The 13,680-nt window shown below is 42.0% G+C and overlaps 2 protein-coding genes across 7 annotated transcripts; one reads left to right on the top strand and one right to left on the bottom strand.

Annotated features, from left to right (window-relative positions):
* Positions 1-319: 319 nt before the first annotated feature.
* Positions 320-9,836, bottom strand: trim46a (tripartite motif containing 46a). Of its 3 annotated transcripts, XM_067601435.1 has the most exons (12): positions 9,562-9,836; positions 8,297-8,555; positions 7,365-7,515; positions 6,305-6,503; positions 6,073-6,219; positions 5,893-5,988; positions 4,743-4,996; positions 4,496-4,617; positions 4,069-4,398; positions 3,166-3,395; positions 2,964-3,031; positions 320-2,334 (listed from the first exon to the last, which is right to left on the bottom strand). In XM_067601435.1, the coding sequence occupies exons 1-12, from the start codon at positions 9,619-9,621 to the stop codon at positions 1,881-1,883; spliced, it is 2,370 nt and encodes a 789-aa protein (XP_067457536.1). In that variant the 5' UTR covers positions 9,622-9,836; the 3' UTR covers positions 320-1,880. The 3 variants fall into 3 exon arrangements, with proteins under 3 accessions (XP_067457536.1, XP_067457538.1, XP_067457537.1); XM_067601437.1 differs by lacking the exons at positions 320-2,334; positions 2,964-3,031 and adding an exon at positions 3,799-3,884 and having other exon boundaries at positions 3,264-3,395; XM_067601436.1 differs by lacking the exons at positions 320-2,334; positions 2,964-3,031; positions 3,166-3,395 and adding an exon at positions 3,429-3,884.
* Positions 9,837-10,345: 509 nt separating this feature from the next.
* On the top strand, positions 10,346-12,891 carry LOC137191392 (transmembrane protein 107-like). 4 transcript variants are annotated; one of them, XM_067601442.1, is made up of 6 exons: positions 10,346-10,401; positions 10,703-10,809; positions 11,288-11,355; positions 11,438-11,538; positions 11,934-12,030; positions 12,355-12,891. In XM_067601442.1, the coding sequence occupies exons 2-6, from the start codon at positions 10,720-10,722 to the stop codon at positions 12,422-12,424; spliced, it is 426 nt and encodes a 141-aa protein (XP_067457543.1). In that variant the 5' UTR covers positions 10,346-10,401; positions 10,703-10,719; the 3' UTR covers positions 12,425-12,891. The 4 variants fall into 4 exon arrangements, with proteins under 4 accessions (XP_067457543.1, XP_067457544.1, XP_067457539.1 ...); XM_067601439.1 differs by having other exon boundaries at positions 10,367-10,577; XM_067601443.1 differs by lacking the exon at positions 11,934-12,030 and adding an exon at positions 12,108-12,162 and having other exon boundaries at positions 10,362-10,809.
* The last annotated feature ends 789 nt before the right edge of the window (positions 12,892-13,680 follow it).

Here is a 13,680-nt window from a genome sequence, read left to right as displayed (position 1 = left end):
GTTTCTCTCTGACATTCAAACAAGGAGAGTCTGTTTTCATAATCCCTGCTGGAGTAGTGTTCTGCTGTTTACAGTCAATCAAAATGTGACAACTTTATAACTAACGACAATTAAACTGCCGGTTATATTTGACCAAAAACATGCTAATTACTTTTGCTGTAGGGCGGGAACATGACAGGTGAAAATGAAAGGTTAAAGTTTCTGTCTTACCTCACATCACTGTGTTTACTGATAATATCATGAATACAAAGATTACAGTTCACTTTACAGCCTCTAGCCACTCTATAGCCCCATTATTTGACACAGAAGTGACTCCATGTTACTGTTATCAGTCATTTATTTTTATTTTTATTTCTCATGACATGATAGAAACATTCTGCCAGCAAGGCAAAGTCTAAATAAAGAGATTCTGATTTCTGAGATGCTACACTCTAAAGTCTTTCAAGTGCTGTGCTGTAATGCAAGTAGAGGAGTCCAGACACGTCATTCAGGACAGGACACACACATACACACAACAGAAAGCATGAAAGTCACAGCCTGAGCTCAGATAACTCTCCCACTACACACACACACACACGCACACACACACACACACAAACTCACCAGAAAAAAAAATCATATTAAATACCAAAAATACAGTCAGAGCCAGTTGAGTTGAAGAAATTACAGTATAGACAATCTGTTGCTTTGAAGTGATACATAACTGGGCTCTTACATTCCCCAAACATAACTGTAAATCAGTTGAAAACAAAAACAGTTGCAGTAAGAAAGATAAAGGAAAAGTCAAATTTAAAGTCAACAAGAGCTCATAAAATAAATAGTAATAATGCAGCTGATTACCATGCCATCATTCCACTTCCTGTGACGTCAGACCGGATCACTGAAATGTATGTGCAAAACACTTTAACACCACAGTTTAATACTGGACAAGTACTGTAGGCCATCTATGTTTTTAACATTCGTCAAAATGTAAAACACTGAAATGTATTCACGTTAACAGCATAATGAGAACATTATTCCTTGGAACGTTTTTTTTACTTTGATTTCTGCCTTAAGTCTGAAAACATTCAGGTAACTCTGAGCATGTTAACCCAGTCAAAACAACAAGTCTTTTTAAAATGCAAAACAGTGACTATATAAAATACCAACTGAGACTGTGCAGACAAAGAGATGTGATCCTGATGGAACCAGCAGAACGTCACAATTTAACAACAAAAATATGCTCACTGTCTCCAATTCTGCATTATATACGTCTTTTATAATTGCTGGAGCTACATATAAAATGAATCCCAAAGATAGAAAATTAGACATACAGTACATCTGAGGTGCTTTTACATGGTGACAGTCAGTTATCTGCATATATGTAAGTTATGAATCTTATTTACACCTGCATGCAACTTTTTGTTGCCCAACTATTCTGGGACAAATTAAGACAAGTGCAGGGCAGATTTTTCTTACATTACAAACAGATTTTTCTTTACCTGTAATAAAAGTGTTTGACTCACCCTGTCGACAGAGTTCTGCATAGTCTAAAATCACTTCAACCACAATGTCCATAGGAGCATTGCAAAGACATAGAGTAGGAAAGCAGGAAGAAAATAACAAACAGCTAGAGGAGACATTTTATATTTTCAGGCCAAGTGCGGATGCAGGATAAAGAACCACAAATATCTGTGGTCAGGTCTCAAAAATTACACCAAAAATGGAAAAAAATAACCATGTTCACAGTGACAGTTCAATCAAGTATCAAAGCTTAACAGGATCAAGGCAATTCATTATTTCACACATGGGAGAATAAGACCTGTCTGGTTTCATTACTGTAAATGAGACAAACTTTGATCACTGAGTGAACTGTGCTAATAAACTGCCTCCCTTGCAGTTTATTTACTTAGATTTGTTGGACGAGTTTGGATGGTTACCCTCCGTGGCGGCGGCTCCTCGATGCTCCGATTGGCCACAAGATCCTGCAGCTGCAGGGCCCCTCCGCCAATGAAGCAGAAAGCTGGACAGACAGGAGCTGAGCAATCCACATGTCCCTCCCACAGGATACGCAAAGAGTGGGCATCGTAGAAGGTGACACGTCCTCGGTCACAGTCCAGACACACGCCGAGTCGGGGTGGCAGAGGAGCGGTATGAGGGTGTGGCGGGTTACTATGGGAGCTGTTGTGGGAATGCGCTCCTCCCTGGCTCTGGCTCTGGCTGTCCCCTTGGCTCTGATTGTGACCATGTCCTTGAGGAAGCAGGATTTTGCCCATGCCCATGGTGAGGAAGCAGAAGGGAGGGGAGTCCTGGCCGTCTTCTGCTCCGCTGTCATTGCCACTGTCTGGGTCACAGCTGGAGGGGAAGAGAAAATTAAGCTGAATGAGAGAAAAGCTGTGTGAGGGAGGAAAATGTTTCTCTACCTAATGTTTCTGACCCACAAGTTTGAATACAGTCGGACCTGAAGATGTGAAATACTTCACTCCAGTAAAACATAAAGAATGTGGTGCATAGTGTAAGTACTGAATACTATGTATTAACAGTACTTAGTATTCAGTATTGCTACAGATACTGCACTAATTAATACTTTTAAATCAACAATGAATCAAATAACTACATGTGATGTGAAAGGAGTCAGCAGCAGCAGGGATATCATGTCAATGTGGCGTTTACAGGCTGTTCTGCTGCCCCCAAGTGGCCACAAAATCAATTAAAAATCAATTGATGCTTTAAGTATGTGGGAAGTAACAGTTGTGGCTTGGCTCCTAACCCTCTGTATTAGGGTGCGTTAATGAATGTACTTGCGTCAACAAAAGCTCTATAAATCAAAATGACAGAGGTAAATCCCATTCATATTTGAATTTCTAGTTTGGTGGTTCTTACGTTGTCATAACAAACAGGGACTTATTCTTTAAATAAACTTCCGGAAGACAATTAATCTGAAGACTTAAGAGACAATAACAGGATAGTTAAGAGTGATTTACCGAGGGCTGGCCATGTCCTGGGGGAGATGGAACCACTCTTGTAGCTTTGTCTCTTGTCCTACTCCAACCTGCATGAGGGAGGAAGAAACAGATAAACAGGCAGGCAGCTTTGGTCATGAACATTTCAAGTCAGCTTGTCAGGTTAAGCTGATTTTATGTGTACAATTTATTATACTAACAAGCCAACAAGTATCACTCCCACCTTGACCAGGTAGGAACCAGGCTCCACAGAGCACGCCCAATAGTGTCTGCCTTGAGTGACGGCCAAGTCGGCCACCAGCAGGTCAGAGGTCAAGTGGCAAGAAGTGAGTGTGCGGTCGGCAGCCTGCAAGAGGGAGAGGCCTGGCACACTTCGGGCATAGGTCTGGCCTTTACCCAGTGCCAGCCGATCAGCATGCAACCCCCAGCGAGAGTCTAAGGAGAAACTCAGCACTGGAAGAAGAGAGGAGTAAACAGGGAGGAAAAGAGGGGTAAAAAGGGACAGAGGTGGCAGGGGAGGTAAAGGAAAGGAGTCAGGAGGGAGGGAGGAGGGGTTAGATTCTGCAGCTGGGACAGAGTTGGGCTACAACAAGTCTGAACACACGATGGAGAAACAGCTACAGAAGAGTTGTAGGAGGCAGATCAGGAGAGAAGGTGTATTCAAAGTGAAAAGAAGGAAGTGGCTTTACCAGAAAATGTGGGAAATGTGGGAATAGAGCTGGGACATGTCCATATTGTTTCAAGTGATAAGAATGTTTTTGATCAAATGCTTTTTTTTGTAAGGGAATGACTGTAATAGCAAAACAAACAATATAACAGAACAAGACAGAATTTTTGAAAGTACAGAACGACAGACCTGTAGCAAGAAAGTCAGAGGTGGAAATAGTCTGACTGGGATGAAACAGGAATGCAGAACAAAAAAAGGAAGATTTGGTGCAGAAGCTAAAATGAAAAGATGTGAGAATGGAGGAAATCAAGAGATGGAGAGAAAAAAAATGACAATTAGTCAATCTACAAAGAATGATCCCACTTGTTTTTTAGAAGAATGGAAAGATGAAGCTTTTTGCAGTGAATGACATGAAAATAAAATAAATTATCTTGTATGTAATATGCATTAATATCTTACCAGGTGCAGGTGGAGTGTGGAGGTAAACCTCTTCACTGTACTCTCCAAACCCGGCCTTATTGCAGCCTCTCACCCTCAGCACATACACACTGTCCATCTGCAGCCGGTCAACCACAGCACTCGTTCCTCTAACTTCATCCAGACGCAGCCATGCTGTTGAAGCAGTAGGGGATCTGGTACCGCCCCATGTGGCTCCAACTACTCCTGCTCGTCGTTGGTATTCTACAGAGAAGTGCCAAGCCGGGGCCGAGTCCTGAGGGAGGCGCCAGCACAAAAACAGCTGGTCGTATGCTAGTGTCTTCTGAGTGTCAATGACCGGGGCCAGTGGGGCTGTGGATGAGATGCAGATTACATTAACATATCTGAAGAAGTAGAATTTCACTTCTACGTGGTTCATATCATAGAAACAAAGGAGCTCACAACCCACCACGTATAAACTCCAAGCTGTTGATGAGCTTGAGCTCTTTTGATGCGTCTAGGTGATAGTGTCTGAAGGAGGGATCAGCAGAGAGAGAGAAGCACTGCAGGTTTTCTATGGCCTTCACCAGCCTAGAGGGGTAGAGACACAAATTCAGGGATAAGTATGAAGAGAAAGATAACATACATGTGACAATTCAAAGACAGAAGGGAAGGCAGAAAATGGAGAGATGTCAACAGGCCTCTGCTGGAGCTACCTGTTGTGAGTGACTCTGGCAGCCTGTACGAAACAGGGTGGATCAGTCTCCTTGAGCAGCTCTTGGGTGAAGGCCATCAGGCCTGCGTGCTCCAGCAGGCCTTGCCTCTCTGAGACCTGAGAAGACAGTGCGTCTTCCCTCCTGTTGCGTGATCCCTCCAGGGCCAGAGCCAAAGCACCCTGACGCTCAACTACAGCCGAACCCAGCTCCCGAATACAGTGGGTCAGGTGCTGCAGAGCCACTGCGCTGTTCGCCTACAGAGAGACAGGAAGTGGGAAGAAATGAAGCTGCTGAGTGAAACAAGACTCAAAGTCTACAGCCATGCTAGTGGCTCTGTGAGGCTGCACCTAGGCCCAGCGGTGCTTTAAGCTAAAAGGTGACACATCTTAGTTTAGCGTGTTTGTATGCTAATATTGGCACCTAACATGAACCATAGCTGTCATCATTGGTTTTGCAGGTATTTGTTGATAAACTAAAGAATTAGCCAAATTAGAAATTTGACCTGATGATGGTGCTTTAGGGGAACACCAAAGTCATTAGGATTCATCCTGAGGGGGACATGAATGTGTGTACTGCATTTTGTGGGAATCCATCAAGCGGTTGTACAGATATTTCAGTCTGGACCTAAGTGGCGTACCGACCAACGAACTATCCCTAGAGCCATGCCACCAGCAAGGATAAAATCAAAGACAGACTAAGAATAACAAACACAGAGACAAGGGCTTGGCTATTGCCAGCAAACGAGTGTGCCATTGCACAGAGGCCCCAGGCCTCTAGAGGGCCCGCTTGTACTATCTCCCTTCAGTTGCAGTTTTAGTTACAGTAAAGTGGCAGGATATACTACACTATGTCACTCATCAGTGTAAGAATGTAGGCTTTTTGCAGGGAAACATGAATTGAATTTCAAGACTACATGCTTTCAATCAAAAGAAAAATATTAATGATTGGTTGTGTTTACCATAGAATATTGTTGATAGCTCAAGAACAAAATTCCTGCTTACCATGAGGGATTGGGATTTAACATCCCACAACAATAACATTACACCAGAGCCTGCAGCAAATATTGTTACACCTGCACAAAGACATGAGGGGATAGACAGTTTGAATAGCAAAACAGGAAGATGTGTGAGACAGAGAAAAGATAGTTCACCTCCATCTGTTTGATGGCAGCTTCCAGTTGAGTGATCTGGCTCTGTATTGTCTCCTGGTTGGCCAGGATGAAGTTGACTTCCTTGGTAACCTTGTCCTGTAAGACCGACACAAGTTGCCAACTCAATGCTGCTAACACCAGGATCCTGACAGTCCAAACAGACAACAGACACAAACTCACCTTGAGGGCCTGGTAGGCCTGTGCTATAGGCAGCACTTTGTGTCCATGGTGGACGCGACGGAGCTTACAGAGTGAGCACAGCAACCTCTGACAGTTACGGCAGTACCACTGCAGTCTCTCCTGCTCATGCTCTGTGCACGTTAGGACCTAGGGGACCACAGAGGATTATGGCACAATAATAATTGGAGAGAAACTACTCTATATTGTGCAGAAAACAACAAAAAAAAGCAACCTTTGGGCGAAAGTTGTTGGTGGGTAGAATGTGTTCGTGCTGGGCTCGGGGGGTTCCCCAGGGGTGGTAGAGTTTGAAACACTCGTTGCAGAAGTTGGACTTGCAGTCAGCACAGCCCTTAGAGGCCTCCAGAGACTGAGGAGGCTTACAGAAACCACACATGATAGCTATGCTGCCCAGATTTACTGTGTGTCTGTACCTGGAGGGAAAACAGGGGGGACAGGGAGATAAGGTTCCATTCTGCAGCAGTAAAACAAGAAAGAAAGAAAGAAAGCAAGAAAGAGTCATTCAAACTTAAGCGAGAGGGGAGAGAGGAGTTTGTCCTGCTCTCTTTTCAGTAGTTTGGAGTCCAACTCTTTAACTGCCTGACCTGGATACATCACCAGCTGCTGCCTTGTTAGTGCATCTTTCACGGTAAAACATGCATCGTCACATTTTCCTGACCGACACAACCTCTGCCTGCGGAGGAAGCAGCTGCACTCATCAAACTGCTGCGTGTGAAACTGGGAAACTGCCTATACCCATAACCCTCTCTCCACCCATCTCAGAAGACTTTTCCTAAAGCAGCTCCTCTCACTTTGATCTTCTCTATTTGAACTGATAAGAGGATGATTAACATTAAAGAAGGATGAGGAGTATTTCACTCCAAACTTGCTCAACATAACTTTGGTAAAAATTTAACCATTTTTACCACTGTTGTTGTACGCTGCACTTTTTGAGCTGTCCCTGCAGTCTGCTCTTAGGCTTATCCTTGGATCAGGGGCAAAGGAAAGATTCATTATTGAAACTCATTCCAGCAAATGATTTACTGCCTCATTTACAAAGTGGTATTGACTAAGCCCTTCATTCACTGCCTTTCTTCATCGCCTGCAGGACTGGTTAAAGGGATTTTTATTCAAAACCCCTGATTACTTTGTTTCTGATAAGACATCATCATAGGAAGAAATAACACACAATCCAAAATCATGTTTGAGAGTCACTGACAGCAGTTTCAGCTGTGACTGTTTCTGCTATAGGATGTACTGTATTTATGAATGTGTGTGTCTGTGCATGCGTATACCTCTCCACAATCCTCTCCAGAGTGAGGTTGCGGAGGCAGTCTGTCAGGCCTTTCTCTCCGAGCTCCACGTCCTGCTGACAGGAAGGACATGGAAACAGCATGGGGGGATGGGCCGTATCCTTCCGCCTCCGCCCTGGGTACGTCCCACACACTGGCAGATGCATGCAGGGTGTAGAGAGGACGAAGGAGGAAGAGAAATGGATGGAGATGGAGAGAGAGAGATAGAGGTTAGAGAGGAGAAAAAGTGAAAGTGGTGAGCATGGAAGGTGTGAAAATGCAGTCATGGGTTTAAAAGTTGAGAGATGGGGAATGGAGGGAATTCAGAGAGACAAACTTGTGAGTTGAAGAAGGAGGTGAACTCTTGTTCATCCCTCAAACTGTATATATATATATATATATATATATGTAGAGAACAATGACAAATAAAGGTCAGCTCACAGTGGAGGAAATGGTATTTTCTCACACACACACACCCTGAAAATACACCTGCCCAACAGATGCTTACTGCCTGTTCTGCCTCCTTGACTGTCTCTGCATCTGTGGCCCCTGCTCTACATGCACTTAAATAACTCATGAGATGTATGCATAAAGCTCTGGATGTACAGAACCATAAGATACTGATGTGTCAGCTAGATCAAAGCTGACCTATCACATGTGCATCACAATCATCTTTCCATTTTTAAATGATGGATATACTGTAGATATATATAATGAATATATATCAATCTTAATGTTGTGTCAATGTTATTTTGTTTCATTGATTCTTCATGTTTTGGCAATATTGTCATTCTTGGATCACTTAGATGCTGAGATCATTCAGTTTTTCTCTCACACAAGAGCACCTTCAAATCACATGCTTATTACTAGGCCCTTAGGATTTCATCTGTTGAACCAAACACACACATGCATACACATAATCCAGATCCCTCCACCTGTTCTGAGGACTCGCTCCAGGCGGTCGGGTGTCCTGGGTGTGGGTCTGCGTGTCTGTCGTGGGGAGCGAGTGTTGGGTGTGGAGGCTGGTGAGTTTGGCTCCGGGGGGAGGTCTGGAGGAGGGTAACCTCTTTGTACCAACACCTCAGCCGCGCACAGCAGACACACACTGTGCTGGCACGGCAGAAGGATGGGCTGCTTCACCATCTCATCGCACACCGGGCAATGCAGCTCCTTCTCCATACTCTTCATGTTGGACTGGAGAGGAGGGGAAAGGTTTGAGAATAGAGCTGAACAAGGAGTCAGATCAGAAACAGGCTGAGTCACCGGAATAAGTAAAGAATCTGCTGCTCTTTACATTCTGCACCTGCTGTGACCTGGAAAAAAATGTATATATGTATATATATATATATATATATATATATATATATATGTATGTGTGTAGGAGTCGAGAGCTACAGAAGGAGCAGCTGCAGTCATGGTTACGTAGGCTGGTGTTGGAGATACAGAGCACAGGAAGGGCAAATGTGTCAAAAATATAGCTTTCCCTGATTTCAGGTGTGAGCCATTCTCCTTCAATTTGAATGCAGTCCTCTAGCTTAATCTTTCTTTTGACAAATCCAGATGTAGTTTAGCAAGCTCGGGGATGCCTTACTGTGGTTGTAAGAAAGTCTGTATCCTAGAGGCAAGATTGTATGTACCTCATATCAGCAAAATAAAAATAGATTTCCGTTTTTCTGCACAGTCTGTGGCGTGGGCCTCGGTTTTACACATGCGTTTCTGATCGAGGCCAAATTCCAGTGTTGCAGCTGCTAAACGCAGCATCCCGTTTCTATGACAACGTGCATCATCTCTGCTTTCTCATCGTGTGCGGCCCGTAAGCCACGATGAAGCTACTCCAGTATATTGAGTATAATGAAACATACAGCGCTTATTCTGATTAAACGTTTGGGTCTTGTAAGCATGTGTTTCATTTGGGGCCTTTCTTCTATGTATCCATCTACAGAAGCTACAAGCTAGCTTTAATTGCCGAAACAAAGGATCTTTCCTTGATTCAATAGATGCAAAAAAAAAAATCTTCCAACGGAGGAATTTACTCTCATTCCCTAATCACATGGGCTACCCGTGCATTAGAAGGTGTCCAGAGGAAAAACGGCAAAATTCAGAGGTGAAATATCAAGGTGCACGACAAAAAACATGTATGATATTTTGTTTAAAATAAACACACAAAATGGAAATAGAATAAAACAAGGGCCATACTTACACTAATACGAACCAACGCGTCCATGATAGAGGTAAAGGTTTGTAACTCCGCTTCTGCCATGCTTTCACGATGCCAGCACCTGTGCTTCTCTCTGCGGTACAGCGAACAGCCTTTTTTTCTGGGGAAAGCCAGGGGCAGGTTATGTCTGTCGTGCCGAGCAAACGTCGGCCTGGACTGGTGAACATGCAGCCACAACAGATTTGCTGTAGATGCTTTTGATGTGCTTGATACGTGCTGTTGCGCACACGCTGGTCTGTGCAGTCTGTCTCCAAGAGGACAAGACTCGTGTTAGAAACGGGGGGGAGGGAGGGGTGGCATTTGGAGGTTTAGGCTATCAAAGCCGCATTGCCCAAAGAGCAATGATAAAATGGATCTTGGTAGTAATAAGGTCATATCAATAAACATTTAATTTGTAGCCTAATTTATACACATTGACAGTGTGACATCTCGTCCGGTGTCCTCAAAATATTCAGGTTAATGCAGGGTATTTTTTAATAAGAAAAAATATGCATGTGCATAAATAACGCATCACTTCATCCATGTTACCTCCCAACGACCGATTATCAGAAGCCCTCTTTCTCAATATCAACCTCCTGGTCGTTGTTGTGAAAGGTTGTAGCCTATTTGTAGCCTCTAAATGTTCATATAGCATAAATAATACGCCAAATTGATTGTGACCCAGTTTCTAACATTGCCACTAGATGGAAGCATTGCGTCTGTAGTTCTCTTTCAATTGTTGTCCGTGTCCGGAACCTTTGAACGTTGGTTGTTCGTCCGGTCAGTAATAAAGAATGCACCGGCTCGGCGGTTGTTGTAGCAACCATAAAGCGTGAACGTTGTGTCTATGTTGTGTTGACTGTTTTTGGTGGTTCGTAAATAGTAGCTTGAGCTTATTGACGTGACGATAAATTGATCGAAATACTACCGTGCTGTCTACGTCTAACTGACGTTTAACTGCGAGCAACTTAGATGAAGTTAGCGTCATTATCGGACTCTAGCTAAATGAGCAAAATACGGTAACTTAACAGTAACACTGAGTAGCAGCGAGGCACATTTAACTGCAGAAACCCTAATTACATCGTTTCGCCTGTCCATCACTGGTTTCGCGTTGTTTTCAGTTTACACACTTTGTCTTTTTAAGTAAATAGCTGCATCCTTATGATGTCGGCTGTCAGCAGCCTTGTACCTGCACGGTTCCTGACCATCATAGCTCACCTTGTCATTGTGATCACTATCTTTTGGTCGAGGGTAAGTAAGACAGCTTTATCATGTCTTCTAAACCAGTGGTTCCTAACCTGGGGGTCGGGACCGCACAAGGGGTCGCTGGATTATTCGAAGGAGTGATGATAGGATACAGAAAAAAACACATTTTGGACACACAAAATTATGATTTTTTTCAAGCTTTCTTCTAATTTCTGCTTTATTTCTTATGGATTTCTGTATTTTACCTCCTCAAGTCTCTAAAAATTATTCAAATGAAACAAATCCTCTTTCTAGAGCTGAAAGGTTAGCAACTATTTTGATAATTGAATAATTGTTTCAGTATTTTTTTAAAGCAAAAATGTAAAAAAAAAAAAAAAAAAAGAAAAAGGAAAAAAAAAGGCTTGTTTCAGCTTCTCAGATGTGATGATTTATTGCTTTTCTTTGTTGAACATGATGATAAACTGAATATCTTTAGGTTTTGGACTGTTTTCCTCCTGAGCTATTTGTAATTTTTGTTTTACAGGAAAATAATGTGAAGGCCTGTTTGCCTTTGGATTTCACACAAGAGCAATATGACAATGAAGATAGAAAGTAAGTAAGATTATGACATATACACGTACACACACTCACACATCCATACTGGACTAATACTGTACATCTTTCTGTGTCACAGGTTGGTGGTGGCACTAGCAGTCACTCTTGGTCTGTTTGCTATAGAGTTAGCTGGGTTCTTCTCAGGAGTGTCCATGTTCAACAGCAGCCAAGGGCTCCTGTGTATCCTTTACACTGTGGCTCACACTCGCTGATGATGCAGTTGTTGATATACAGTATGTGCAAGTATTTTATTATAATTATAATTTTATTTGTATAGCACTTTTCAAGCTAAGAGCTTCACTATGTAAATAAATAAGACTTGTTATCAGGCGAAAAGGCGAGTCTATGAAAAAACGTCTCAAGACAGGACTTAAAAGTAGAAAGTGTCAAAATGTGGTGAGAATTCATCTTAGTCAGAAATTCAGTGTCACATTAAATATCTCTCGTGATGACCGCACAACTGTATCAAGTGTTACTTGAAATTGTACACAGCTGGCTCAAAAGATAGGGGATACTAGGAAGTTAGTCTAGTTTTCAGTTATAATTCCATGACTCCTCCTCTTCACCTACAATAGCAACAGGAGTCCATGCCAGTGCCTCAGTGGCTCTGCTTTTCTTTCTATTTGAGCAGTGGGAGTGTGACATCTACTGGTGGATCCTTGCCATTTGCAGGTTAGTATAAACAGTATATATATATTGTGGAGGTTTTTTTCCAAAAGTGTTTTTTCCCTGACGGATGTTTCACCCAGCACTAGCGGTCCACTGCAGCGCCTCCGTCTCCTTGTCTTTCTTTGTGTTTGAGAGGTGGGAGTGCTGGACATATTGGGTTATTTTTGCCACATGCAGGTTGGTGTTTGTTTGTTGATGCGTAGGCATGTATTAACTTTCAGGGAGTAGAGTGAGAGTGCAAGTAAACACAATGAATTATGATTGAATGTATTGTATATACTGTGGTTGTGTCTACTCCTACATTTCAATCTCTGTGTTTCCCTCTAGTGTGCTACCTGCCTTTGTGGAGATTCTTCTGTTTATTGCTGTTTTTGGACTGAAGAAGAAGCCGTTATGAAAGACAGACCTGATGTGAAATATACAAACTAGTGTGGATGTAATTCCACACCTCTGTTGCAGTGTACCAACAGACACTCTACCTACAGAATGTCTGCTGTCAATTTAATGATGTACAGAGGAATGAATTGAAAAGCGATTTTTGATTGTCTTCTGCACATACACTGTAACAACAAACTAATCTACAAGCCACTCTGTCCAGAATGACTTTTATATTTTTATATTTTGTGGATTAAATTAATGTAGAAAAGGCATTTATATTATTATGTTTACTTGTAACGTGTCCCGAGTAATTAGTTTTGAAAAAATGTGTCAGAATGTAAATTCTTTGTTAAGAACTTAATGCTTATTAGTAGATAAACATCAATATACTTTTCTTTTACTGTCAGACTGTCTGTCAAATTTTCATGGAAAATGAAGCTACTTTAATCCCCAATACATTTTGTACATTTTTCTGTGAAACTGTCAGTGGTTGTCTATTGTTTTTGCTTTGAACTGTTTTCGCCTCCAGGGCACACCGTCCTCATAGTGGGTGTACAAATCCTGTCTCCCTCACCCAGATTGGTAGACATGACTACAGCCGTGGTGTTCCAGTCTTTTAAAGCATAGATTCACAAAAGTCAGACAAAAGTCTGTCTTAAAACGACAGCCAGGTGCCCATATGAACACTGAAAGACACCTTCATACTGGCTATTAAAAGATCAAATACACTTTCAGTGCAAGTGATGAGGGCCAAAACCCAGTGTGTCCTCACAGATATTTTGTGCAAAAATGCATTTAAAAGTTTATCTGAAGCTCATATGGGGCTTCAGCAGTCTGAGTTAGTCGTATCAAGTGGATATCTGTCACATTTACAGTCTTTTTAAGCTTTAAAATACATTTTTGCACAGAAGGAGGCTTGTGGACTTTGTCCCACATCACTTACATTGTAAGTACATTATGTATATAAACAAAGACACAAAATAACAGAAGGTAATTATTTAATAGGGGTAACCATTTGCAGTATGTAAAGCATTCTTTTACTAAATTCTTTTAATAAATAAACATCTCCACATTCTCTTTACATATGAATTTCATGTAATAGAGACATCAAACAGATTAATTAAATAAATAAACATGGTAGACTATAACAGAATACTAAACAGACAATTTAGTAATAATTTAATACAAAAATAAACTAAAAGGATACAAGAGACATAATTTTCTACATTTCAGCTCTTTGTTTTTGACCTAGCTAATATCCATGGTGACCATATA

Source organism: Thunnus thynnus, chromosome 10, assembly GCF_963924715.1.
Source record: "Thunnus thynnus chromosome 10, fThuThy2.1, whole genome shotgun sequence".
NCBI classification, from domain to species: Eukaryota; Metazoa; Chordata; class Actinopteri; order Scombriformes; family Scombridae; genus Thunnus; species Thunnus thynnus.
The sequence above is the reverse complement of the archived record's forward strand: the minus strand, read 5'-3'. Positions and strand labels throughout refer to the sequence as shown.

Bases quoted from the DNA above. Each gene is read 5' to 3' on its own strand.
- LOC137191392 (XM_067601442.1), top strand. From the start codon at position 10,720: ATGATGTCGGCTGTCAGCAGCCTTGTACCTGCACGGTTCCTGACCATC. The intron at 11,539-11,933 runs GTATCCTTTACA...CACCTACAATAG, and splicing joins CAGCAGCCAAGGGCTCCTGT to CAACAGGAGTCCATGCCAGT. The intron at 12,031-12,354 runs GTTAGTATAAAC...GTTTCCCTCTAG, and splicing joins TGGATCCTTGCCATTTGCAG to TGTGCTACCTGCCTTTGTGG.
- trim46a (XM_067601435.1), bottom strand. From the start codon at position 9,621: ATGGCAGAAGCGGAGTTACAAACCTTTACCTCTATCATGGACGCGTTG. The intron at 6,220-6,304 runs GTTGCTTTTTTT...GTGGTCCCCTAG, and splicing joins CCAACAACTTTCGCCCAAAG to GTCCTAACGTGCACAGAGCA. The intron at 4,997-5,892 runs GTGAACTATCTT...GTCTCTCTGTAG, and splicing joins CTGCCATCAAACAGATGGAG to GCGAACAGCGCAGTGGCTCT.